This window comes from Blennius ocellaris, assembly GCF_963422515.1.
Source record: "Blennius ocellaris genome assembly, chromosome: 16".
NCBI classification, from domain to species: domain Eukaryota; kingdom Metazoa; phylum Chordata; class Actinopteri; order Blenniiformes; family Blenniidae; genus Blennius; species Blennius ocellaris.
In genome coordinates this window covers 6318600-6345562 of record NC_137665.1, presented here as the reverse complement: position 1 = coordinate 6345562, position 26963 = coordinate 6318600, and the positions used below count along the sequence as shown (strand labels likewise).

At 41.8% G+C, this 26963-nt stretch overlaps 5 protein-coding genes across 5 annotated transcripts in view; 4 read left to right on the top strand and 1 right to left on the bottom strand.

The window, feature by feature from the left end:
- The window catches only part of abca3b (ATP-binding cassette, sub-family A (ABC1), member 3b), a 31896-nt gene extending 30701 nt beyond the window's left edge, over positions 1–1195 (top strand). The window contains exons 38-40 of the mRNA XM_080511299.1: positions 200–384; positions 477–618; positions 701–1195. Of these exons, the coding sequence (XP_080367425.1) occupies positions 200–384; positions 477–618; positions 701–888 (515 nt within the window). The 3' untranslated portion in view covers positions 889–1195. The remainder of the gene's footprint in view (positions 1–199; positions 385–476; positions 619–700) is intronic.
- Positions 1196–1663: 468 nt separating this feature from the next.
- On the top strand, positions 1664–11467 carry LOC308141695 (cytochrome P450 2K1-like; the record flags this gene model as incomplete). The annotated part of the gene is made up of 16 exons (XM_080511904.1): positions 1664–1675; positions 2867–3029; positions 3134–3283; positions 3450–3610; positions 4434–4613; positions 4716–4857; positions 5287–5471; positions 5564–5705; positions 5788–5960; positions 8257–8419; positions 9274–9290; positions 9873–10052; positions 10152–10293; positions 10779–10963; positions 11056–11197; positions 11280–11467. The coding sequence occupies 16 exons, from the start codon at positions 1664–1666 to the stop codon at positions 11465–11467; spliced, it is 2325 nt and encodes a 774-aa protein (XP_080368030.1).
- Positions 11468–12867: 1400 nt separating this feature from the next.
- Positions 12868–16298, top strand: LOC308141694 (cytochrome P450 2K1-like; the record flags this gene model as incomplete). Its single annotated transcript, XM_080511903.1, has 9 exons — positions 12868–13077; positions 13179–13341; positions 13592–13741; positions 14101–14117; positions 14709–14888; positions 14988–15129; positions 15610–15794; positions 15887–16028; positions 16111–16298. The coding sequence occupies 9 exons, from the start codon at positions 12868–12870 to the stop codon at positions 16296–16298; spliced, it is 1377 nt and encodes a 458-aa protein (XP_080368029.1).
- Positions 16299–17811: 1513 nt separating this feature from the next.
- On the bottom strand, positions 17812–20015 carry LOC308141591 (uncharacterized protein). Its single transcript, XM_080511794.1, has 3 exons — positions 19913–20015; positions 19685–19786; positions 17812–19207 (listed from the first exon to the last, which is right to left on the bottom strand). The coding sequence occupies exons 1-3, from the start codon at positions 20003–20005 to the stop codon at positions 18269–18271; spliced, it is 1134 nt and encodes a 377-aa protein (XP_080367920.1). The 5' UTR covers positions 20006–20015; the 3' UTR covers positions 17812–18268.
- A 1604-nt stretch (positions 20016–21619) lies between these two features.
- Positions 21620–24205, top strand: rnps1 (RNA binding protein S1, serine-rich domain). Its single transcript, XM_080510974.1, has 7 exons — positions 21620–21689; positions 22400–22546; positions 22652–22837; positions 22947–23052; positions 23281–23434; positions 23537–23678; positions 23793–24205. Coding segments are annotated over exons 1-7 (843 nt in total). The 5' UTR covers positions 21620–21687; the 3' UTR covers positions 23899–24205.
- Positions 24206–26963: the final 2758 nt, after the last annotated feature.

The window sequence follows — 26963 nt, the reverse complement described above, 5'->3', positions numbered from 1 at the left end:
AACCTTGAACATTGAATATCAAACGAGACTGTGTGAGGTGAGGTTCCCTGACGTCAAAGTCCTGAACCTTTGCCTGGAAAAACAACACTAACCAGGGAACTGCTGGGGCCTTTGTGTCCCATTTTATGATGCAATGATGAATAAGTTGTTCATGTTTTTAGTCTTGTTAAAGTGAACTGTTGTTTCCTGTGTCATGCAGACAAGGTTCAGGAGGAACTGAGCAGGGAGGTAGGAAACCGTCAGGTGCGAGTGGATGATCGGAAAAACCTGCCGTACACCGACGCTGTCATCCATGAGACACAGAGACTGGCCAACATTGTCCCCATGTCTGTTCCTCACAAAACCAGTCGAGACGTGACCTTCCAGGGATTCTTCATCGAAAAAGTCAGCTGCTTCCACAAGTTTCAGTTCTGACTCGTCGTATTCCACCTAAAATTGAAACTGCTCCTGACGAGCTTGTCTTCTTTTGCTACCAGGACACAACTGTGTTTCCTCTCCTTACTTCTGTCCTGTATGATGAGAGTAAATGGGAGAGCCCACACATGTTTAACCCCTCTCATTTCCTGGATGAAGAGGGTAAATTCATTATGAGGGATGCTTTCCTGCCCTTTTCTGCAGGTATGTCAACATTTGGTCTTTTATTTCTATGAGATTAGTCATTTCTTCATCAATCATTATATTCAGCTTCTTGTTCTTGCAGGTCGCAGAGTGTGTCTTGGTGAGAGTCTGGCGAAGATGGAGCTCTTCCTCTTCTTCACCTCCCTCCTCCAGCGTTTTCGTTTCACTCCTCCACCCGGGGTTCTCCACAGTGAACTGGATCTGACATCTGCTGTTGGTTTCACCCTCAGCCCTTTACCCCATGAACTTTGTGCCGTGAATCGCCAGTGAGGAAAAGAGCTGCAGTGCTTAAATGTATTGCTGTGATATAATATCAGATACTGAACAAAAATATAAATGCAACACTTTTGCTTTTGCTCCCAATTTTCATGAGCTGAACATTTTCTAAATACACAAAAGACTTATTTCTCTCAAATATTGTTCACCAATCTGTCAAAATCTATGTTTGTGAGAACTTCTCCTTTGCCGAGATAATCCATCCCACTTCACAGGTGTGGCATATTAAGATATTGATTAGACAGTATGATTAGTGCACAGATGTGCCCTTAGGGTGGTCACAATTAAAGGCCACTCTGAAATGTGCAGTTTTGCTTTGGGGGGGGGGGGGGGGGGCATTATTATGCTTCCTCCTGTCCTGGTGTGGAGCTCTCTGATTGGAGGATAACTGCTGATTGGCTCAGCTCCACCTACCAGCTGAGTCCATTTAACAGCTCCAGCAGACTCCTCAGGCAACACCCATGTGCTATTGTGAAAAATAAATGAACTCCAAAGCCAATGCTGTCTCTAAATCTGCATGCATGTAGATCGGTACAAGAGTCACTTGTGGTGGAGTAGCACATGGCCAGGCTCCGGGCGCCTCCTTCTGGAGCTTCTCCCATTTTTCAAGACTTCCCAGCCGCTACTGTCACGGAGGAGAGACACAATTAAACCTCTCGGCCACACCCACGCACACACCACCACAGTTTCATTGCTGAGCCAACAACCATTGCCTGAAACTGATAAAGTGTAGATTGTTCACTTAAAATTTGTATTCAAATATTTAATCATGGTAAACCAGGTAAACATGTGGTGTGTGTGTGTGTGTGTGTGTGTGTGTGTGTGTGTGTGTGTGTGTGTGTGTGTGTGTGTGTGTGTGTGTGTGTGTGTGTGTGTTCAATTGCTTAAAAAAAAAACAAGTTTCAGATACCAGTTCTGCATGCTTTGAGCTATAACCGACTCACAAACACAAAGCATTTGGGAAAATGTCAATCAATTTCCAAGAACTGTGCTGAACAGCTGGCAGATAATTTTTTATTTCTGTTTAAAACGTACAATTGTCGCGGGCTGTTTTATCCATCGACTTTTCTTCTGCATCCAGCCACATGTTGTACAGATATTAAAGTGACAGTAGACAGGTTTCCCTCAAGGCTGTGTCCTCTCTGCTCTTTTACTCACTTTACATAGACACACATGTCAGAATCAGTTCAAAGATCAGGACATTGATGATGACCCAATATGAGAAGAGGTCAGTCAGTAATTAATCAGCATTCATGTGCCTAAAACATGATTGCACAAAGCACACTAAAGAAATTAAAACATTCATACAGGATAAGAACCTTGAAAAAAAAAAGGGTGAGTGCAGCTCCTATAGACACAAAAAACTAATCTCTTCTAACTGAAATTGACCTGGTCACTGATTGATTGTGAATAGATGTGTCAGTGTGTGGACTTTGTACAAATAAATACTACTTTACCGTTATGCATGTTTTACTTCTGGTTGTACTATAACATTCCCCCGACTGCTCACAGGTTTTTCTGTGTTGTTCAAGGTAAAGGTTATCATGGCAGAGCAGGGGGACCCATGATAAATAGGAGGCCGGCCTGCTGTAAACCTGTTCTTCCATTTGCATGCTCATATAAAGCCAACAGCCATCAGCAGTTCGCTTCACCATAAAGAAATGGGTCTTGTCGAGGATTTAGTTTTCTTTCTCTTCTCCAGTCCCACCACTGTGTTAGGAGCTGCTGTTCTCCTACTGGCTTTTTATAATGTCTTTAGAAACTTAAACGAAACCCAGAGGGGACAGGAGCCTCCGGGACCAAGACCTCTGCCACTTTTTGGAAACTTAATGCAACTTGATCTCAAGAAGCCACATCAAAGCTTGTGCGAGGTGAGCTATTACTTCATGTTCATCGTGAGAAACATCTTAATTGTATTTTTACAATCGTGCATTATAATTTTGTTTGGTGATTTGTTTGTTTTTCCTTTCAGTTATCAAAGATATACGGCTCTGTATTCACTGTTTACTTTGGAATCAAGAAAGTGGTGGTCCTGGCTGGGTATAAGACGGTCAAAGAGGCTCTGGTGAATCATGCTGAAGAGTTTGGAGACCGAGATATTAACCCGATATTTGAGGATTTGAATCACGGTCATGGTGAGTGTGACGTACTTTGTGCTTCAGGGAACAGAAAGCCTGCATGGTGAAAACCAGACTGGATCAGGGCTGTAAAACTCCTGATTGGGTGTTTTGTTTTACAGGAATACTGTTTGCAAATGGAGATTCCTGGAAAGAGCTGAGACGTTTCGCCCTTTCTACCCTGAGAGACTTTGGGATGGGCAAAAGAATGGCTGAATCTAAAATTTTAGATGAATGTGAGCACCTGATTCAGGTGTTTGAAAACCACCAAGGTAAAATTAAAGGGCTTGGGTTAGATTGTGTCACTACAGTATCACAAGTTGTTTTAAAATGATCTTTCCATAAACAATGTACGCTGTGGGTAGGATTTCTTACATAGCAAAAAATTATTGTTTCACTAACGTGATTATTTTTCTATTTTCTCTTGTCATTTTACAGGGAAACCATTCGACACAGGATCACCTCTGACTTCTGCAACAGCTAATGTTATTTCTTCTATTGTGTATGGAAGCAGATTTGAATACAATGATTCTCGATTCAAAAATATGACTGCTCAAGCCAATGAGACAATATGTCTCATCGGTTCTCCATCAATCCTGGTAGGTTTTATCTTTGCTTCATGGCTTCTGTTTTCAAATACAGTATATGAAATCACCACTGTGATTAGCCATCGCTTCTGTCACAAATGCTGCAGTGTGTCTTTGAACAATCTGCCTTTAGATATCAGGCCTCTTCTTAAAACACATTTTAAAATGTGCTTTTACTCAATGGCTTTCAACCCAGCATATTTCCTTCTGATTATTCTATCTGATTATTTTATTTTTTTTAAGATATTAATTCATTTCAAACATGTTTGAATCTATCTATCTATCTATCTATCTATCTATCTATCTATCTATCTATCTATCTATCTATCTATCTATCTTACATAATAAATAACCTCATAATAAATTAATCTGTATATTATGAAAATACATATAGCACTAGTAAATTATCTATATCCAAGCAGAACTGTTAATATGTTATTACACTACCAATGGAAAAGGCAAAAATTAGACAAAAAATTGCTATATTTTATATATTCTGACTCTGATGAAAATTATGAGTGACTAATGGATGGGTGCGTTTAGGAGATAGAATAAATGCATGAATCAGTGCAACACCGGACCATACCATAATTAATTCAATAGAGAAAATACTTGTCCTTTTTCTATTATTATTTTTTTTAACATAAAATAAATTGGAACTTTAACAAATTAATAACAGCTGTTTAGTTCCAATTTTAATTGATGACAGACACATCTAAGTATTTATTAGTATGTATTTATGTATATAATTCTGGCATGCTTGGTCCTCCATAGAAAGTGCGAATGTGGTAGATTGCTTGATTCAATTTATGTTTGTGTGTTTCATATTTCACAGCTCTACAACATGTTTCCAAGGCTGGCTAGTTGGGTAAAAAATCGACGCCTGATATTAAATAATGTGAAACTGAATGTCGGGGATGTGAAGGATTTAATCAAACATCTGAAAGAGACTCTGATCCCTCACTCGTGCAGAGGGCTGGTGGACTGTTTTCTGATCCGGAAGCAGAAAGAAGAAGTAAAAAAAAGACAAACAAACCTCAAACACTCCTGTTGTTTCTTTTCAAGAAATGCAATATAAATTTAAGCAATCTCATTTTGTTTTTCTCTGTCATGTTAGGACTCTTGTGTTGTGAACTCTCTCTACACTGAGGAGAACTTGATTTTCACAGTGTTGAACTTGTTTGCTGCTGGTACCGATACTACAGCAACTACACTGAGATGGAGTCTACTTCTTATGGCCAAATATCCACACATACAGGGTAAGAACTCAAACATGAGACTTGCTTGTTGATGTAGTGTATGTGTTTACTCTGGTTCTCTGTTGGACAATTTTTACTGTCATATGTGAAGCACTTTGGTCACTTTGTGTGTTGTAAAGGGATAGATAAATAAATGCTGATTGATTGATTGATTGATTGATTGATTGATTGATTGATTAATTGATCACTGAGGAGTTTAGTGCTAGGCATGTGATGGTCTCTCTCGCTCTCTCTCTCACACACACACACACGCACGCACGCACGCACGCACGTACGCATGCACACGCATACCTGAACCTTTGCCTGGAAAAACAACACTAACCAGGGAACTGCTGGGGCCTTTGTGTCCCATTTTATGATGCAATGATGAATAAGCTGTTCATGTTTTTAGTCGTGTTAAAGTGAACTGTTGTTTCCTGTGTCATGCAGACAAGGTTCAGGAGGAACTGAGCAGCGTGGTAGGAAACCGTCAGGTGCGAGTGGATGATCGGAAAAACCTGCCGTACACCGACGCTGTCATCCATGAGACACAGAGACTGGCCAACATTGTCCCCATGTCTGTTCCTCACAAAACCAGTCGAGACGTCACCTTCCAGGGATTCTTCATCGAGAAAGTCAGCTGCTTCCACAAGTTTCAGTTCTGACTCATCATATTCCAACTAAAATTGAAACTGCTCCTGACGAGCTTGTCTTCTTTTGCCACCAGGACACAACTGTGTTTCCTCTCCTTACTTCTGTCCTGTACGATGAGAGTAAATGGGAGAGCCCACACATGTTTAACCCCTCTCATTTCCTGGATGAAGAGGGTAAATTCATTATGAGGGATGCTTTCCTGCCCTTTTCTGCAGGTATGTCAACATTTGGTCTTTTATGTCTATGAGATTAGTCATTTCTTCATTAATGGTTTTATTCAGCTTCTTGTTCTTGCAGGTCGCAGAGCGTGTCTTGGTGAGAGTCTGGCGAAGATGGAGCTCTTCCTCTTCTTCACCTCCCTCCTCCAGCGTTTTCGTTTCACTCCTCCACCCGGGGTTCTCAACAGCGAACTGGATTTGACATCTGCTGTTGGTTTGACCCTCAGCCCTTCACCCCATGAACTTTGTGCCGTGAATCACCAGTGAGGGAAAGAGCTGTAGTGTTTAAATGCATTGCTGTGATATAATATCAGATACTAAACAATAATATAAACGCAACACTTTTGTTTTTGCTCCCAATTTTCATGAGCTGAACTCAAAGATTTAAAACATTTTCTATATACACAAAAGACCTACTTCTCTCAAATATTGTTCACCAATCTGTCAAAATCTATGTTTGTGAGAACTTCTCCTTTGCCGAGATAATCCATCCCACTTCACAGGTGTGGCATATTAAGATATTGATTAGACAGTATGATTAGTGCACAGATGTGCCCTTAGGGTGGTCACAATTAAAGGCCACTCTGAAATGTGCAGTTTTGCTGTATTGGGGGGGTCTGGGGGGTGGGGTGTCAGAAAACTAGTCAGTATCTGGTGTGTCCACCATTTGCGTCATGTAGTGCAACACATCTCCTTCACATAGCATTAATCAGGTTGTTGATTGTGGCCTGCGGAATGTTGGTCCACTCCTCTTCAATGGCTGTGCGAAGTTGCTGGATATTGGCAGGAACTGGAACGCGCCGTAAACGCCGATCCAGAGCATCCCAAACATGCTCAATGGGTGACATGTCTGTTGAGGATGCTGGCCATGCAAGAACTGGGAGGTTTTCAGCTTCCAGGAATTGTGTACAGATCCTTACAGCATGGGGCCGAGCATTATTATGCTTCCTCCTGTCCTGGTGTGGAGCTCTCTGATTGGAGGATAACTGCTGATTGGCTCAGCTCCACCTACCAGCTGAGTCCATTTAACAGCTCCAGCAGACTCCTCAGGCAACACCCATGTGCTATTGTGAAAAATAAATGAACTCCAAAGCCAATGCTGTCTCTAAATCTGCATGCATGTAGATCGGTACAAGAGTCACTTGTGGTGGAGTAGCACATGGCCAGGCTCCAGGCGCCTCCTTCTGGAGCTTCTCCCCTTTTTCAAGACTTCCCAGCCGCTACTGTCACGGAGGAGAGACACAATTAAACCTCTCGGCCACACCCACGCACACACCACCACAGTTTCATTGCTGAGCCAACAATTATTGCCTGAAACTGATAAAGTGTAGATTGTTCACTTAAAATTTGTATTCAAATATTTAATCATGGTAAACCAGGTAAACATGTGGTGTGTGTGTGTGTGTGTGTGTGTGTGTGTGTGTGTGTGTGTGTGTGCGTGCGTGCGTGCGTTCAATTGCTTAAAATAAAACAAGTTTCAGATACCAGTTCTGCATGCTTTGAGCTATAACCGACTCACAAACACAAAGCATTTGGGAAAACGTCACTCAATTTCCAAGAACTGTGCTGAACAGCTGGCAGATAATTTTTTATTTGTGTTTAATACTTACAAGTGTCGCGGGCTGTTTTATCCATCGACTTTTCTTCTGCATCCAGCCACATGTTGTACAGATATTAAAGTGACAGTAGACAGGTTTCCCTCAAGGCTGTGTCCTCTCTGCTCTTTTACTCACTTTACATAGACACACATGTCAGAATCAGTTGAAAGATCAGGACATTGATGATGACCCAATATGAGAAGAGGTCAGTCAGTAATTCATCAGCATTCATGTGCCTAAAACATGATTGCACAAAGCACACTAAAGAAATTAAAACATTCATACAGGATAAGAACCTTGAAAAAAAAAAAGGGTGAGTGCAGCTCCTATAGACACAAAAAACTAATCTCTTCTAACTGAAATTGACCTGGTCACTGATTGATTGTGAATAGATGTGTCAGTGTGTGGACTTTGTACAAATAAATACTACTTTACCGTTATGCATGTTTTACTTCTGGTTGTACTATAACATTCCCCCGACTGCTCACAGGTTTTTCTGTGTTGTTCGAGGTAAAGGTTATCATGGCAGAGCAGGGGTACCCATGATAAATAGGAGGCCGGCCTGCTGTAAACCTGTTCTTCCATTTGCATGCTCATATAAAGCCAACAGCCATCAGCAGTTCGCTTCACCATAAAGAAATGGGTCTTGTCGAGGATTTAGTTTTCTTTCTCTTCTCCAGTCCCACCACTGTGTTAGGAGCTGCTGTTCTCCTACTGGCTTTTTATAATGTCTTTAGAAACTTAAACAAAACCCAGAGGGGACAGGAGCCTCCGGGACCAAGACCTCTGCCACTTTTTGGAAACTTAATGCAACTTGATCTCAAGAAGCCGCACCAAAGCTTGTGTGAGGTGAGCTATTACTTCATGTTCATCGTGAGAAACATCTTTATTGTATTTTTACAATCGTGCATTATAGTTTTGTTTGGTGATTTGTTTGTTTTTCCTTTCAGTTATCAAAGATATACGGCTCTGTATTCACTGTTTACTTTGGAATCAAGAAAGTGGTGGTCCTGGCTGGGTATAAGACGGTCAAAGAGGCTCTGGTGAATCATGCTGAAGAGTTTGGAGACCGAGATATTAACCCGATATTTGAGGATTTGAATCACGGTCATGGTAAGTGTGATTTGCAATGTATTATGAGAATGAAGATCTGTTACAGATTTTTTCAAACTTGCAGGGTGAAAACTAGACTGAACCAAGGTTGGAAAACTTTGTGGAAACACAGATGCAAATACTAAATAATCAAAACCTATTCAATAATGGACGATTTCCAGACAAAAGGTTATTTATTTTGTAATGTCTGAAGTCTCTAGCAACTGTTGTGAGACCAAACCTGTTTCCAAGTTGGAATCATGTTTTACAGGAATCGTATTTGCAAATGGAGACTCGTGGAAAGAGATGAGACGTTTTGCCCTTTCTACCCTGAGAGACTTTGGGATGGGCAAAAGAATTGCTGAGTCTAGAATTTTAGATGAATGTGAGCACCTGATTCAGGTGTTTGAAAACCGCCAAGGTAAGATGTTAACGTATATTCTGTGTGTGTGTGTGTGTGTGTGTGTGTGTGTGTGTGTGTGTGTGTGTGTGTGTGTGTGTGTGTGTGCGTGCGTGCGTGCGTGCGTGCGTGCGTGCGTGTGTGTGAGTGTGTGTGAGTGTGCCCTCCACATGTTGGGTATTGTTTTACAAATAGTTACTTTCTTTTAATGCATTTTCTTTCTTTCTACATTATAAGTTGTTTTATCGTCACGTTTTGACAGACACTGTACGTTGTGGGTAGGATTGTTTCCATCACACAAAACTAGCGTTTTGCTGTTATTATTTTACAGGGAAACCATTCGACATGGGATCTCCTCTGACTTATGCAACAGCTAATGTTGTTTCTTCCGTTGTGTACGGAAGCAGATTTGAAACCAATGATTCTCGATTCAAAAACCTGGTTGGTCGATTCTCTCAGTCATTTTGTCTTACAGGTTCTCCATCAGTCCTGGTAGGTTTTATCTTTGCTTTTTGGATTGAATCTGTTTTCACATCAATGAACTCACCAGTGTGTGGTGATTAATGACAACTCATGGGGAGATTGGTTGTGGATTGCACCTGCTCAATATGCCACTTGTATCCCTGTTAAAACTATTTCAGACAACAAATGCTGATGGTGAAACCGTTTTGAAAATATTTCTCTAAATCACACGTCGGTCTTCGCTCCTGTCATAAATGTAGCACCGTGTCTGAACTGGAGCATATATGAGAGATAACATAACACCCAATATGGCTTCTCTTCACCGACTGCCTGTGTATTTTAGAGTTAATTTTGAATTTCCTTTATCTGATTTTGAATCCTTAACGGGACTCACTCCAGCCTACCAGTCAGAGCAGAAATAAACTTTGTGCCAATTCCAGCATATTTAAGATAACCTTGTGAAGAAATGTCTTGTACATTAAGATGCACTGTCCAGTTCGAATAAACAAATGAAATAAAAAATCAAATTCAATTTAGTCTGATTTGGATGAAACATATGAATGTGGTAGATTGCTTGATTCAATTTATGTTTGTGTGTTTCATATTTCACAGCTCTACAACATGTTTCCAAGGCTGGCTAGTTGGGTAAAAAATCGACACCTGATATTAAATAATGTGAAACTGACTGTCAGGGATGTGAAGGATTTAATCAAACAGCTGAAAGAGACTCTGATCCCTCACTCGTGCAGAGGGCTGGTGGACTGTTTTCTGATCCGGAAGCAGAAAGAAGAAGTAAAAAAAGACAAACAAACCCAAAACACTCTTGTTGTTTCTTTTAAAGAGAAGCAGTATTAAGAAACCAATTTTATGTTTTAATTTTTTTCATGTTAGGACTGCGGTGTTGTGAACTCTCACTACACTGAGGAGAACATGATTTACACAGTGATCAACTTGTTTGCTGCTGGTACCGACACTACAGCAACTACACTGAGATGGAGTCTACTTCTTATGGCCAAATATCCACATATACAGGGTAAGAACTCAAACATGAGACTTGCTTGACTTGATATGAATTTGTAAGAAACTGAGTGGTGATCGACCAACAAGTTTATCATGTTTATCTACACTTTGTTCCATCATGAGTACTTTGGACACAATCAATGCCACGGACAGACAACCCACAGGTCACATATGAAATCACGTCCTTCACCCGCCAACAACTCCATTGTGAAGTTAGTGGACGATAGAAAAAGTGGTAACGGTTCATAAGGGGGGTTGGTGAATGGCAGGACACTGATCACTTGTCTTGTTTGTCTTTTCTACTCAACCAAGTATCTGCTTATTTGCAAATCTGCAACGAAAATCCACCCATGGTGAACCTTGACTATCAAACGAGAAAACATTAACCAACCAGGGAACTGCTGGGGCCTTTGTCTCCCATTTTATGATGCAATGATGAATAAGTTGTTCATGTTTTTAGTCGTGTTAAAGTGAACTGTTGTTTCCTGTGTCATGCAGACAAGGTTCAGGAGGAACTGAGCAGGGTAGTAGGAAACCGTCCGGTGCGAGTGGATGATCGGAAAAACCTGCCGTACACCGACGCTGTCATCCATGAGACACAGAGACTGGCCAACATTGTCCCCATGTCTGTTCCTCGCAAAACCAGTCGAGACGTCACCTTCCAGGGATTCTTCATCGAAAAAGTCAGCTGCTTCCACAAGTTTCAGTTCTGACTCATCGTACTCCAACTAAAATTGAAACTCTTCCTGACGAGCTTGTCTTCTTTTGCCACCAGGACACAACTGTGTTTCCTCTCCTTACTTCTGTCCTATATGATGAGAGTAAATGGGAGAGCCCACACATGTTTAACCCCTCTCATTTCCTGGATGAAGAGGGTAAATTCATTATGAGGGATGCTTTCCTGCCCTTTTCTGCAGGTATGTCAACATTTGGTCTTTTATTTCTATGAGATTAGTCATTTCTTCATCAATGGTTTTATTCAGCTTCTTGTTCTTGCAGGTCGCAGAGTGTGTCTTGGTGAGAGTCTGGCTAAGATGGAGTTCTTCCTCTTCTTCACCTCCCTCCTCCAGCGTTTTCGTTTCACTCCTCCACCCGGGGTTCTCCACAGTGAACTGGATCTGACATCTGCTGTTGGTTTCACCCTCAGCCCTTTACCCCATGAACTTTGTGCCGTGAATCGCCAGTGAGGGAAAGAGCTGCAGTGTGATTATTTCTATTATGTGATATCATATTATACTGTATACATGTATATCAGTGATGTGCAGTGAGGTTCATGGCTGGTGAACGGATTGGCACGGTTTTTTTGACCTTCTTCTTATTAATGATTCTTACCGAGATTTAACAGACTAATTTTATGACTTTGAACACCTTTGGACATCATTTAAATCACTCATTTCTTTTGTGTGTGTGAGCCTAAGTAAACTTTACAGACTGGTCCTATGGATTAAAAGGAGGGGAATCGATAGAACGGAAACCCACAATCAGTTCGTGCAAAAGATTATTTACAGTGAGAAGGAATAGTGTATCACCTTCTCACAGCCGAGAAAGAAAATAAAACGGAATGTTTAATATATAGAATGAGGTACTGTATTTGTAGCTTAACACACGCATTTCAGTTTGTGGATAATTACATTTATTAACGTTTTTTTTGAGGATTTTTATTTCTTGGAGCTATCAAAGATGTATGGGTCTGTATTCACTGTTTCCTTTGGAATCCAGAAAGGGGTGGCCACTCCACTGCAAATATTGGAATAATAAATGTACATAACTAAAATGAAAACTATCATAACATTCTGAATGTGTACAATACACTCTTATAACCTTGACCCTTCTTCACCACATACACACACACACACACACACACACACACACACACACACACACACACACACACACACACACACACACACACACACACACACACAATGTTGATTACTGTCAGCAGTGATGTTGGACGGTTTCATGGTTAAAACGCACTTCGGTCCCACTGATGCCAGCGTGGGCGACCCGGTGCCACAATCCATCCCCAACACAAACTCCCATCGCTCACAAGCACTCCCCACTCATAGTTCCCAGGTAAAAACACTGTGCAAGTGTGCAAAAGTTTTATTTCCAGTGAGAAGGAATATCACCTTCTCACACAGGCCTAGAAATAAAAAAAAGAAAGATAGAATGTTCAGTACATAGAATGAGGTGTTGTATTTGTAGAATGACACGTGTGTGGAGGTTGATTATCAATTTGTGGATAATCACAAAGTTTACTTGGCCTTCTTCACATCTAAGTTATTTTGGTTGCAGAGTTGCTGTTGAAGTGTCATTACTTTGGCGCGTGACTCCTACTGTTCAGTGTTAAGAAATATGCTTCAATGCCAGCATGCGGTGTTCCAATGATCCAGTTAAAAAAAACAAAAGGTGCCGTTTAAGCTGCAGATTAAAAAACAACACAGGGTTCCAAGAGAGGGAGTAAAGGTTACCCAACAGTGATTGTCTGTTCATTATCAATTGGAGAGTGTACTCAGGACTGAGATTTTGCAGACATACCTTCAGTTGTTGGCCATCAGCAGTTCCCTACACAGCAAATAAAGAAATGGGTCTTGTCGAGGATTTAGTTTTCTTTCTCTTCTCAAGTCCCACCACTGTGTTAGGAGCTGCTGCTCTCCTGCTGGCTTTTTATATTGGCTTCATAAACTGGACCAATAGTAAGAGGGGACAGGAGCCTCCGGGACCAAGACCACTGCCACTTTTTGGAAACTTGTTGCAACTTGATCTCAAGAAGCCACACCAAAGCTTGTGTGAGGTGAGCTATTACTTCATGTTCATCGTCACAAACATCTTTATTGTATTTTTACAATCATGCATTATAATTTTGTTTGGTGATTTAATTGTTTTTCCTTTCAGTTATCAAAGATATACGGCTCTGTATTCACTGTTTACTTTGGAACCAAGAAAGTGGTGGTCCTGGCTGGGTATAAGACGGTCAAAGAGGCTCTGGTGAATCATTCTGAAGAGTTTGGAGACCGAGATATTAACCCGATATTTGAGGATTTGAATCACGGTCATGGTAAGTGTGATTTGCAATGTATTATGAGAATGAAGATCTGTTGCAGATTTTTTCAAACTTGCAGGGTGAAAACTAGACTGAACCAAGGTTGGAAAACTTTGTGGAAACACAGATGCAAATACTAAATAATCAAAACTTATTCAATAACGAACGATTTCCAGACAAAAGGTTATTTATTTTGTAATGTCTGAAGTCTCTAACAATTGTTGTGAGACCAAACCTGTTTCCAAGTTGGAGTCATGTTTTACAGGAATCGTGTTTGCAAATGGAGACTCGTGGAAAGAGCTGAGACGTTTTGCTCTTTCTACCCTGAGAGACTTTGGGATGGGCAAAAGAATTGCTGAGTCTCGAATTTTAGATGAATGTGAGCACCTGATTCAGGTGTTTGAAAACCACCAAGGTAAGATGTTAACGTATATTCTGTGTGTGTGTGTGTGTGTGAGTGTGCCCTCCACATGTTGGGTATTGTTTTACAAATAGTTACTTTCTTTTAATGCATTTTCTTTCTTACTACATTATAAGTTGTTTTATCGTCACTTTTGACAGACACTGTACGTTGTGGGTAGCATTGTTTCCATCACACAAAACTAGCGTTTTGCTGTTATTATTTTACAGGGAAACCATTCGACATGGGATCTCCTCTGACTTATGCAACAGCTAATGTTGTTTCTTCCGTTGTGTACGGAAGCAGATTTGAAACCAATGATTCTCGATTCAAAAACCTGGTTGGTCGATTCTCTCAGTCATTTTGTCTTACAGGTTCTCCGTCAGTCCTGGTAGGTTTTATCTTTGCTTTTTGGATTTAATCTGTTTTCACTGTTTTCACATCAATGAACTCACGAGTGTTTGGTGTTTAATGACAACTCATGGGGAGATTGGTTGTGGATCGCACCTGCTCAATATGCCACTTGTATTCCTGTTAAAACTATTTCAGACAACAAATGCTGATGGTGAAACCGTTTTGAAAATATTTCTCTAAATCACTCATCGGTCTTCGCTCCTGTCATAAATGTAGCATCGTGTGTGAACTGGAGCATAAATGAGAGATAACATAACACCCAATATGGCTTCTCTTCACCGACTGCCTGTGTATTTTAGAGTTAATTTTGAATTTCCTTTACCTGATTTTGAATCCTTAAAGGGACTCGCTCCAGCCTATCTGTCAGAGCAGAAATAAACTTTGTGCCAATTCAAGCATATTTAAGATAACCTTGTGAAGAGATGTCTTGTACATTAAGATGCACTGTCCAGTTCAAATAAACAAATGAAATAAAAAATCTAATTTTATTTAGTCTGATTTGGATGAAACATATGAATGTGGTAGATTGCTTGATTCAATTTATGTTTGTGTGTTTCATATTTCACAGCTTTACAACATGTTTCCAAGGCTGGCTAGTTGGGTAAAAAATCGACACCTGATATTGAATAATGTGAAACTGACTGTCAGAGATGTGAAGGATTTAATCAAACATCTGAAAGAGACTCTGATCTCTCACTCGTGCAGAGGGCTGGTGGACTGTTTTCTGATCCGGAAGCAGAAAGAAGAAGTAAAAAAAGACAAACAAACCCAAAGGACTCTTGTTGTTTCTTTTAAAGAAAAGCAGTATTAAGAAGCCAATTTTATGTTTTAATTTTTTTCATGTTAGGACTCTTGTGTTGTGAACTCTCACTACACTGAGCAGAACATGATTTACACAGTGATCAACTTGTTTGCTGCTGGTACCGACACTACAGCAACTACACTGAGATGGAGTCTACTTCTTATGGCCAAATATCCACATATACAGGGTAAGAACTCAAACATGAGACTTGCTTGACTTGACATGAATTTGTACGAAACTGAATGGTGATCGACCAACAAGTTTATCATGTTTATCTACACTTTGTTCCATCATGAGTACTTTGGACACAATCAATGCCACGGACAGACAACCCACAGGTCACATATGAAATCACGTCCTTCACCCGCCAACAACGCCATTGTGAAGTTAGTGGACGATATAAAAAGTGGTAACGGTTAGTTGGTTGGTGAATGGCAGGACACTGATCACTTGTCTTGTTTGTCTTTTCTACTGAACCAAGTATCTGCTTATTTGCAAATCTGCAACGAAAATCCACCCATGGTGAACCTTGACCATCAAACAAGAAAACACTAACCAACCAGGGAACTGCTGGGGCCTTTGTCTCCCATTTTATGATGCAATGATGAATAAGTTGTTCATGTTTTTAGTCGTGTTAAAGTGAACTGTTGTTTCCTGTGTCATGCAGACAAGGTTCAGGAGGAACTGAGCAGGGAGGTAGGAAACCGTCAGGTGCGAGTGGATGATCGGAAAAACCTGCCGTACACCGACGCTGTCATCCATGAGACACAGAGACTGGCCAACATTGCCCCCATGTCTGTTCCTCGCAAAACCAGTCGAGACGTGACCTTCCAGGGATTCTTCATCGAAAAAGTCAGCTGCTTCCACAAGTTTCAGTTCTGACTCGTCGTATTCCACCTAAAATTGAAACTGTTCCTGACGAGCTTGTCTTCTTTTGCCACCAGGACACAACTGTGTTTCCTCTCCTTACTTCTGTCCTGTATGATGAGAGTAAATGGGAGAGCCCACACATGTTCAACCCCTCTCATTTCCTGGATGAAGAGGGTAAATTCATTATGAAGGATGCTTTCCTGCCCTTTTCTGCAGGTATGTCAACATTTGGTCTTTTATGTCTATGAGATTAGTCATTTCTTCATCAATCATTATATTCAGCTTCTTGTTCTTGCAGGTCGCAGAGTGTGTCTTGGTGAGAGTCTGGCGAAGATGGAGCTCTTCCTCTTCTTCACCTCCCTCCTCCAGCATTTTCGTTTCACTCCTCCACCCGGGGTTCTCCACAGCGAACTGGATTTGACATCTGTTGTTGGTTTCACCCTCAGCCCTTTACCCCATGAACTTTGTGCCGTGAATCGCCAGTGAGGGATAGAGCTGCAGTGTTTAAATGCATGCTGAGGATATTATACGTGTCAGATAACAGCTGCTCATCTAAAATAATTACAAGCAAAGTTTGTGAATGATGTGACTTATTAGGTTCTATATAGTTACAAGCACGTCTATTACAAAACAATCAAATTACAATAAGACACTGAAGAATATGGAGCTGCACCAATATGGAGCTGCACCAGCTGCACATGTTGATACATGTTCAATGGGAGGCTTGTTGGATAAAGTGTGACAATGTGACCAGAATTATGGAGAAATTCTGGTTTATAAGTGCTTTTTACTGCACACACAAATACAAGAAAAGGAGCAGTAGTATAGATATCAATTAAAACTAAATTTGAGTGTTGAAAAGAAATCAAAGAAAACAAACGAAAGTACAACGCAGTCACAAGAAATATAAAGAAAAATCTGATGTGATATTTTATTACACCTCAAATTCAAAGCAAACAAAGCTCGACAACAGTGATGGAGACCATGCAGCACATACAACCAAAACACATATATTTTGGTCCCATTCTCTCTGGGAAAGTACATATTCAGTCAATTTTTTGGGAGGTATCAGGTACCCCCAAAACTTGCCCAGCTTTATTTCTGGGACACTTGAAAGAAACCATTTGAATAGAGGGGCACTATTTTTTTTTTTTAAGATTCTCCATAACGAAGAACTGGCTCAAGACAGAGGCACCGGATTCTAAAATCTGTGTGACAATAAATCAGGACATTTTCATTATGGACAAACTCCTATAAGTTTAAACGATGAAGAAACTGAGAAAAATGGCTCATTTACATGAAGAAAACAAAGGACCGACTCAACTGTTACTTAAAAGAAAGACTTTACTACACACATCCCAATGATGTTTTTGAATGGTTGCGTTTGCTGTGTTGTAACTTCATCTGAAAAGAAAAAAAACAAATATATGAAAATACATGGTTAAAAAGTTTGTCTCTGATATTCAGTGTGTCGGTGCACACAGCTCTGTCTGCAGATGACCTTGCAACAGAAACCCATTTTCAAACATTGACCAATATTAAAATTACACATAGAGAACCCTCTTTCTCTGTCACACAGACACACAGTCATTCATTTGGCTCCCCTTAGAATATATATTAAGCACATAAATGTCAATGTGGAAATCCTGATGCAGCTGCAGGTCAAGCAGGACACTTACTGAAACAAACATAGAAAAACGATTTACATGTGTCTTGTGGCAATAGGTAAATATATTAAAAAATAAACAAGTATTCTCACACAGAATGCTTGAAAAGGTTCCATAACGTCTTTGTTGCCCATTATGCATCATAGTAAAGCATTGTACTCCATGTATTCTATTGCTATTAGTAAATACCATGGACACAAAGTATTTCTGATAAAGCTACAATATTTTTTCTTCCTACATATATTTTAAAGAGGGACTAAGGCTGCACGACATATCACAGATTTATCGAAACCGCAATATAAAAAAGTAGAAATGTTCCAAAAGAATTGAAGAATGTCGTACTTGTCGTTTTACGTTGTACAGTGTGGACATGCACTGTGGATTTACTGTGTGGCTTCAAAATGACAGGATTTGAAATATTAGAGAAAAGTCATCATTGTGCTATTATCTAGTTAAAAGCTTCTTTTTTTGGTGAAATAAAATGACTGGTCTGAACTCAGAAGCACAGAAATAGAAGAACAAACAAACTGAAATGACGAACTGAAACTCTGCTGGTGGGAACTTCTGAACCGTGATAGAAATAAAAAATGTATTTGGAAGAACACATTTCAAATCAAAAACATATAAACATAATATACTTGCGTGCTTGTATTTGTCGCAAGTCATAGTGTTATGACAAAATATTCAACAGCATTATCACAGGTTCACTTGGTACCGTGCAACCATGATAATGATAATAAAATTGTAATATCAAAGCCCTTCAGATACAGTGTGTGTAATTCAGAGGTGTCAAGGTGCTTCCACTTTGATGTTGCTGATGTGCAGATTCTGCGAAGAGTTCATCGCGGTCTGAGTGGACATGCCGCCGTCCTGGAAAGTCCTCGCTGCACAGCTGCTGTGAAAATCTGCCGCTTTGCTCTCCGACGCTCCGAAAGTCCCAGGAAGCGACTGACTGTACGTGGAGACGTACGACTGCGCGTACGGTGACATGAGTGCTTGACTGCTTGGATCCGAATATGGCGACGCAAACGGCTGCGTCTGCGGGGGGGTGTGGGTGAGGGGGAGGCTCTCGGCGTTGCTACATGGGGGGAACCCGTTCATGCTCGTGGAGCCAAGCTCCGGCAGTTTAAAGGCATCGACATTGTGTAAACTTTGCAAAGAGTTGAAGCTCGGCTGTGTTTGGCTGCACTGGGTGAAAGTGTTCTGACTAAAGTTGAAGGTGTCCTGGCTGAAGGAGGTAGAGGCTGAAGCTGCAGACAGCGCCGAGGGGGATGGCGTTTTGGTGTGCTGTTGTTGGGCGTGGCTGCAGGATCCCACTTTGGAGGTGAGGGTCTGGAGAGTGCTGAGGATCTCCTTCTGGATCTGGGTCTGCTGGGTCTGCTGCTTTTCCAGGCGGCACTGTTGCTCCACCAGCATCTTCACAGCGAAGCCCAGGATGCGCATCTCAGAGCTCAGATTCCTTATCTGATCCGGTAAAGCACTCGTCAACACGGCGTCCTGCTGCTGACGGGGATTCCCCTCATTACGAAGCGCACCCTGACTTCCCGGCGGCTGGAGCCGGATGACAGCGGACCCTGGAGCTGAGGATGTAACAGGTGGAGGAGGGCGGCTTGGAAGACGGATCCCAACACGAGGAAGGGAGTGAGGGGAGCGAAGAGATGGCCCAGGTCTCTGTGTGAGGAAGCGTCTTGGGGTGCTGCCGCTTCCAGGTTGACCCTCCAAAATATTCTGTAACAATCAGAACATTGTAGTTTCTTTACCTCAGATTAAGAATTTGCAAACTTTTTGAATCGCAGACCACAATCGGTTTGAAACTTCGACAGAGTTGCTGGGCCAGGAACAGATAGGTGGGAGTGTTTGTGCCAACTAATCTAAATGGTAAGTAAAAGCCATTACATAAAATGTTTTGTCTTTTAACAAACAGCAAAGCCCAAAATGTTCAATTTCAGTGGGAATAGTGTCGTTGGGTTTCCAGCTTTTGGCCAGTGAATTAAAGTCTCCGAAATTAGTTTTGCTGTCGCAAATTCACAGGAAAGATCCGAGGTGTCTGGCCAGTTAACTTGGATCTGTAATAGTTTTTGTTGATGTTGGTAGGTGGAGCCAAACAATGCCAGCACATTCTGTACAATCATCCGGCGGTTTGGAGACGCGGCTTCGTTAAGTGAAGCAAGATACTGAACCATAAACATTCTGTTCTGCTCTCACCTTTTCAGTGGTCAGATCGTAGGTTTCACGTGGCAGTTGTAGAGAACTCCTTAGATCAGCCTCTTGGACACTTGTGTGATCTCTCCTCAACAACGACGCCACCTGACGGAAAGAATGTTTAAAAACGACGTCTGGCAGATATAAGGCTATAAAACTGTCATTATTATTAACAGTCATTATACAACAACAACAAAAAAACACCACTGTAATAAATGGACAAGATGATACCTTCATCCTTTGTGACAACGCTTTATCCAGAAGTCTCTTTCGAGCTGCGAGCATTGAACTACTGGCCGGAGAAGGCGTGACTCTCCTCCTCATCAGCGCTGAAGCACCGGCCGCAGAGCCCGTGTCTGTTCTTGTTGCAGTGGTCTGTGGAGCTCTTTGTTGGCTTTGCTGTGCAAGGGATGTGACACTGACAATCTGGATGTCATTTTCATCCTTATCTCCCAGGTATTGCTGTTCTGGTCTGCTGCCTCCACTGGTCTCCCCAGATCCAGAGGAGTTCGAAGCTGCCTCTGAATTTGTAACAGCTTGATCGGCGAAATCTGAAGCTGCACTGAATCCAGACTGGTGCGTCGTCTCCCGTCGTAGGTTTTGCAGGTGGATGTTACTCCAGTTCTCCTGTGCTGGCCTTACGGATCGAGTTCGAGCCAATGCTTGTGATGAGGATGTGCTGCTTCCAGCTTCAGCAGGTTTGACTCTCACCATCGGCCTCCCCTCAAACTCCCTCAGGAACAGGTAGATGGCCTGGGCAGAGACTTTGATGTCCTCCAGCTCCAGCACAGCTTTGATCTTACGGAAACTGAGACCAGCCTTTCGCAGCTCCACCACTTTGTGTTTGGCAACATTATCCAGCCGACCCATGATCTCTCAGTCTGGAGCGACCCTCGATGTTTGGCTGCTGATTTCAAGGAGATTCAAACAGAAACACAAATTACCCTCTGGCTTTTGACCCAGCATAAAACTTTGAACTGATTTTATTTGTTTTGAAGTTTTTCTGGTCTTTTATTTTGTTCCTGTTTTAGTTGTATTGTATAGCACAATTTCTTATTTTGTTTTATGGCACATCATTTAAATCATACTCCTCATGTACAGAACTTTGTTTCAAGCATAGTTTATTTCTGTTTATTATATTACTATCAAATTACCCACGTAATATATTACATTTTAACAGCTATTTCAACATCAACATAATAAAGATCGCCATGGTATATAAAACTTGGGATCACATTGTAGGTGTGTTGTGTAATAATCAACTGATATTCATCAAGATTGCCACGTGTTATTGGTTTAATCTCAATATAAACGCAGGATGCAAACATTGACGATGTTCTAATATGAATGCAACTGGTGATAAACAAAAACTGTTCATTACTGACTCATGTTTAATAGATTGCCAATGCAACGAGATAAGCTGGAAACTGGCATTATGAGTTCAGAACAAGAAAAACATGTTTATATTGTAGTTAGTGGGATGAGTAAACAGCAGTTAGCTGAGCTAAGATAGCAGCTAGCTCTGCTCCGTCACAAAGTGACTCACCTCGACAACAAAAGGAGCTTCTTATCAGCATTCATCAGCGTAAAGCATTCTATCTTTGTACAGGCAGCGTGAAACTACTGAAATATAAATAAATATGTCTAAATGAACATGTTTATGCCCAAGAGGCAGAGGGTCTGAGTCGCTTGCTTCCCTTTCTTCCTCTATTGATTTTACTGTCAGTTTACCGACGAGCGTACTAGCGCCACTTAAAGGACTGGAATAGAATAAAAGAAACTACAGTTTTTTTTTAATCCACTATTATTTCTCGTTCTTAATTGTATATGATCAAAAGTGCAAGATCAAAGTATATTCTTACACTTATTTCTGATTATAGGGTGATTAAAAAAAATAAGAATAAAAAAACGCCTCAGTGCTTTTGCGTCACTGTGGCATACGTCATCACCGAGCGACATTCCCTCGCGGCGCCCGTGCTCGAAGTGGATAAAGTCGTTCAAAGGAAATGTGAGTTTTAATCAATTTTCACACAGTTCACTCGATATGATTTTCATTTCCAGTATGTTTTAAAACTGATAAAGGAAAGTAGCGTGATATTTTGGATTTTTGCGTGCGGAAGATTATTGTGATCCTCTTTTCAATGGCCGCGCATTTCACAATGAACGCTGCTGTTAGCATTAGCATTACAGGTACCAAATTTGATCTAAAAAGGCTCCAAACAGGGTCTTAACGTTCTCTATGGAGGCTCCCTTCAAAGTTCTAACAGGCTCCCAACAGACTAGACAGGCTCCTAATTCTCTCCCAACAGGTTCCGAACCCTCTTAAAACATGCTGATAACAGTCACTTAACAAGTTCAGGAACAGGCTGCGACCATACCTTACTAATGCTGTTCTGAAAAATATGTTATATCGTTACGATTTATTCATCATCAATCTTTCAATAGCTGTTCAGACAAAGTGACTTTTGGGAATGAATTGGAATTGCGGCACATCGAGCTACAATTTATGGTTTATTATGTACATAACGGACGAAGTATTTTTGTAATTGAAATGAATTTGGTTATTCACTTGCTTAAAAGAAGAAAGTGGCTATACAAATTTTATCAATCAAAATCTAACTGTCAATTATTCTTAAATAAGTGATTGGAGTCAATCTATTCCAGTGACATTTTCGTCATGGTTTTTCTAAATTAACATTCATTTCTACCTGACCTTAGGGCACCATCACCTACAAAACGGAAGGAGGAGGAAAAAACTAAAGACAGAGGCAAAGACAAGGCCACCACCAAAGAAGGAGACAAAGAGAGAGGTCGGGACAAAGCCAGGAAACGCCGCAGTGCATCCACTGGCAGCAGCAGCAGCAGGTTTGTTTCTCAGGAAAAATTTCACAAGATTATGTTGGAGAGGTAAAGTCGTATTTTGGGGGATTTTTGGGGGGAATTTGATCCATTTGTCTTTGTTGTGACCAGGTCCAGATCCAGCTCTACGTCCAGCAGCAGCTCTGGTTCCAGCTCCGGTTCCTCAAGTGGCTCCAGCTCATCTGGCTCAAGCCGTTCTGGTTCTTCAAGCTCTCGATCCTCCTCCTCTTCCAGTTCCTCGGGCTCTCCCAGCCCCAGCCGCAGACGCCATGACAACCGCAGACGCTCCCGCTCTGCGTATGTCCAATCTTCTTTCATCTGATATGTGACATTTGAACACTACTGTTTCTTCATCGTGACTCCATTTTTCTGCCTTTCTGGGGGGTTTTTTGTTTTTGTTTTTTAGCTCCAAAACGCAGAAGAGGGGAGAAGAAAAGGAACGCAGGAAAAGAAGTCCAAGTCCCAAACCAACTAAGGTTCACTTGGGGCGCCTTACCAAGAACGTAACCAAGGTTAGCTGAGAAATGATTAAAGAAGAAGGAAAAAAAGCATGATCTCACATGTTTATAGCCAATGAAGGAGGGTTGTTCATTTGCTTAGTTTTACTTTTAGTTGTCAATTCTATGTTTAGGCAGTTCAGATAATATGTGCATTAACAATAACAACATTACTTAAAGGAAAACGCATAAAATGATCTCTGTCTGAAGTCTTGACAACTAAAAGTTTGTCTTGTTTACCAGGAGCACATCCAGGAGATCTTTTCCACATATGGTAAAATCAAAATGGTCGAACTTCCGATGGATAGGGCCCACCCACACTTGCCAAGGGGCTATGCTTATGTGGAGTTTGAGACCCCCGAAGAAGCCCAGAAGGCTCTCAAGCACATGGACGGAGGTCTGTGAGAATGATCACAGGTTTAGTCTGGATGGAGTCGTCATTTTATTGTGGAATAATTGTTTTTTTTTTTCCCTTTCCTCTCATGATTGTTAATATTAGGCCAGATTGATGGTCAAGAAATCACCGCAGCCGCTGTGCTGACGCAGCGAATCCGTCCACCACCTCGCCGCCCGTCTCCACCTCGCAGGATGCCCCCGCCACCACCCATGTGGCGTCGCAGCCCACCACGCATGAGGAGAAGGTACCGCGAAGACCTTCAACACTTTTAATCCTCTTTGATTTTGACCATTAGCTCGAATGAGTCCGTTCTAATATCCCATCCGCATTTATTTTCAACCGTTGTGTTTTCGCCCAGGTCCCGGTCCCCAAGGAGGCGCTCTCCGGTCCGCCGCCGCTCTCGCTCCAGATCTCCAGGCCGCAGGCGTCACCGCTCTCGTTCCAGCTCCAACTCCTCCCGATAAATGTGTCTGCCAGATCCAGACACCACGTGGTCTCTCAGAGTCACCTTTACCTCTTGCTTTCCCAGAATTCTTGGACTCATAAATGTCAGCTGTACGGTAGCGAACAAAACATTTGTCTTATCTGTAGGAAGCAAGCATGTTGGTTTTTTTTTTTTTTTTTATGTGCAAATGTTATTCTTGTTTTAATTTTTGGTGCTAAGTAGATTCTAAACGGATTACTTGGTATTGATGTTGTGGCAGAGTTTGGACTCCATTGAAATCTACAAATGTTTTGTTTACTTTTGCAAAATTTTGAATTTTTAGATGTTTTGACAAAATAAAAATGCTGAATCATCAGGATAAAGATGGATTTTTGTTGTTCTTGCTTATGGTTCAGTCCATTCAAGATTAGAGTCCAGAAGATTGAATCCACATGCAGGGCAAGGCAAGCACACACTTGGGGCCATGAGCCATTTATAAGGACCAATTCACCCAAAACACATCCGAAATGCAAGAATACCTGGAGAAAGCCCACACATGCATGGGGATCACATGCAACTCCAAACAAAGGCATAGTGGAGACATGAATTTATGACCTTGTTACAAATTGAGGGTGGTAAATGATGTGTATCAGGATACATTTTGCTGTTTGAGCTACTGTTCTGATTGCCAACTTCCTCCCCCAGGCTGTATGCCAGACCTGAACCCAGGCCTTGTGCTTTAGATGCTCAAATATCAAGTTGTCACCCCATCTCACTTGCTCCGGTGCTTTACAAGGGTATTCGGGGGAACAGAAAATTTGTTTTTTCTTCATCACGTCGTCTGAAAACAGAAGTAAATCAGATTTTCTGTGTTTTTGTGATTTGCTGTGTTTGTTAATATTTTCTCAAGTGTACACCCACTTGCTTATGTATCATCTAATATTGATAACTATTCTTTTTTTTTATACATGAGTTTCCTCTCAAAACTAAAAGTGGGAGCTCTGTTTTATCTTGTTTCTGCTTGGAGGTTGACTTTATTTTTAGAGTTGTGTTCGCATGTCCTGAGGATCAAACACGTCTCCTTTGTCGGATAAATGTGACAAACTCGTATTTATATTTTACCCGAAATCTGTCATCCTAAAATGAACCATCAGTACGTGTGCGGTAAGATGTGGTGGATTAAAAATGTTGACCGGAACAACACAGATTTTTCTTTTCCAAATAAAGATGGTGGCAGGTCAGATGACTCAAAGCCATTTCTGTCAGGAGTCACACACCTCGCTCCAGCACCGGATCCTCTCTGGCACTCCTGCAGGCAATCAGCTAATTGATTGTCAAGCAGTCTTAAGCCCTGCAGGGAGGAGGGTCCGGTGCCAGAGGATTGCCTAGTCTTCACTCCGTGTGGAGGTGCGTCGGTGTTGTCCTCCCCGGGGGGTGAGTGTCCTCCCCGGGGTGGTTCCTGTTCCCGTTCCTGTTCCGACGCCGGCTCCAAGAAGTTCCCCGTCCGGGTCCCGACGCCGGCTCCAAGAAGTTCCCCGGTCCCGTCCGGGTCCCGTCCCGGTTCCGTCCCCAGAAGTTCCCCGTCCGGGTCCCGTCCCGGTTCCGTCCCCAGAAGTTCCCCGTCCGGGTCCCGTCCCGGTTCCGTCCCCAGAAGTTCCCCGTCCGGGTCCCGTCCCGGTTCCGTCCCAAGAGTTCCCCGTCCGGGTCCCGTCCCGGTTCCAAGAGGCCCCCCCTGAGATTCCCCCCCGGGTCCCGTCCCGGTTCCAAGAGGCTCCCCGGAGTTCCCCGGGTCCCGTCACCGTTCCAGCTCCCCTTTCCCTGTTCCCTCAATAAACCTTACTGTTTGCAAACAACTTTCTGCTTGAGGTCTGCTTCTGGGTTCAGGACACTCCACACGCTGGCGCCCAGCCGTGACAATTTCAGACATCAGAAAATTGTGAATGTTGGATGAAATGAGATAGCAGATGGATGATGGATTGACTACATTCAAAAACTCAGATAAACATCCACAAGAACACTTCAAACTCAAGCTCATGCTTTGATAATCTATAAATATTCGTCCCGTCTCTTTCCACAAATTACTAAGATAAAGTTATTTTTTCTCACAAAAATTATCTCTTGAAATAGTAATGGGGAAACAGCACATTACAGAAATGGATGTCAGAATGTCAGAGTTTCAATTGTCACTTTCCTGTCTTTCAACCATTTGACTTTACAATCAATTCAAAGGAGACGCTTCCTGTAAGAGTTGATATTAGCTAAACCTTGAGGAAACTTCTTTAACAGAAGTATCCTTCATCTCTGTTCTAAAAAAAAAAATCCTTTGCTTTTGAAAATGTGGACTTGTTTGTTTTCTACGTGATTCAACAGCGTAAACAGCTCGAGGCGCTCACGACAATGGTGGCATATTAAAGAAGACAGTTGGAGCCACTGGAGAATTGCTGGGGGAAAGTCCAAATTTAGTCTTCGCCACAGCCGTCACAGCTTCACCTAAATGGCTCCACGAGTCAATGGACACATAAAACGCACACAATAGCCACAACAGGCCGCGCCCCAGGATACTTGAGCTGATGGCCCAATAAATTGGCCCCAAAACAGCTTATAAAACATTATTTTTCATTGTTGGATTTTTATTGTCAAGGCTGAAACCTTTCATTAAAATCTAATACAGGGGTGGCCAACCCTGGTCCTCGAGAGCCGCAGTCCTGCACGTTTTAGATGTCTCCTCACATCAATACAGCTGACAGCAATTAGTGGCTCCTTGTCAAGCTTTCTGCAGAGCCTCATCGTGACAACAGGTGTGTTTGAGCAGGGAAACATCTAAAACATGCAGGACTGCGGCTCTCGAGGACCAGGGTTGGCCACCCCTGATAGTTTGGTAAAGGGTGGAACAAAGAACACAAACAGGCGCTCTGCTGCACAACTCAGACCTGCTTTAATTGCTCCTGACACATTAGGACCTCCCTGCAGCACATCTCTTCACATTCTGTTCTATTATTCTTTCCAGGGAGGTATTAAAAAAAAAAAAATCTATAGAAAAAGAGAAACCTTTGTGAGTGCTTTTTACTGTTAAATACCCTTTTGAATCATCATCATCATCATCAT

What these genes read in the sequence shown, in the direction of transcription:
- rnps1 (XM_080510974.1), top strand. An exon ending in ACTGGCAGCAGCAGCAGCAG is followed by an intron (nt 22,547 to 22,651) that starts GTTTGTTTCTCA and finishes TGTTGTGACCAG; the next exon opens with GTCCAGATCCAGCTCTACGT. An exon ending in CCACCACGCATGAGGAGAAG is followed by an intron (nt 23,679 to 23,792) that starts GTACCGCGAAGA and finishes GTTTTCGCCCAG; the next exon opens with GTCCCGGTCCCCAAGGAGGC.
- LOC308141591 (XM_080511794.1), bottom strand. Translation starts at nt 20,005, where the DNA reads ATGAGGAGGAGAGTCACGCCTTCTCCGGCCAGTAGTTCAATGCTCGCA. An exon ending in CGTTGTCACAAAGGATGAAG is followed by an intron (nt 19,787 to 19,912) that starts GTATCATCTTGT and finishes TCTTTCCGTCAG; the next exon opens with GTGGCGTCGTTGTTGAGGAG. An exon ending in ACGATCTGACCACTGAAAAG is followed by an intron (nt 19,208 to 19,684) that starts GTGAGAGCAGAA and finishes TGATTGTTACAG; the next exon opens with AATATTTTGGAGGGTCAACC.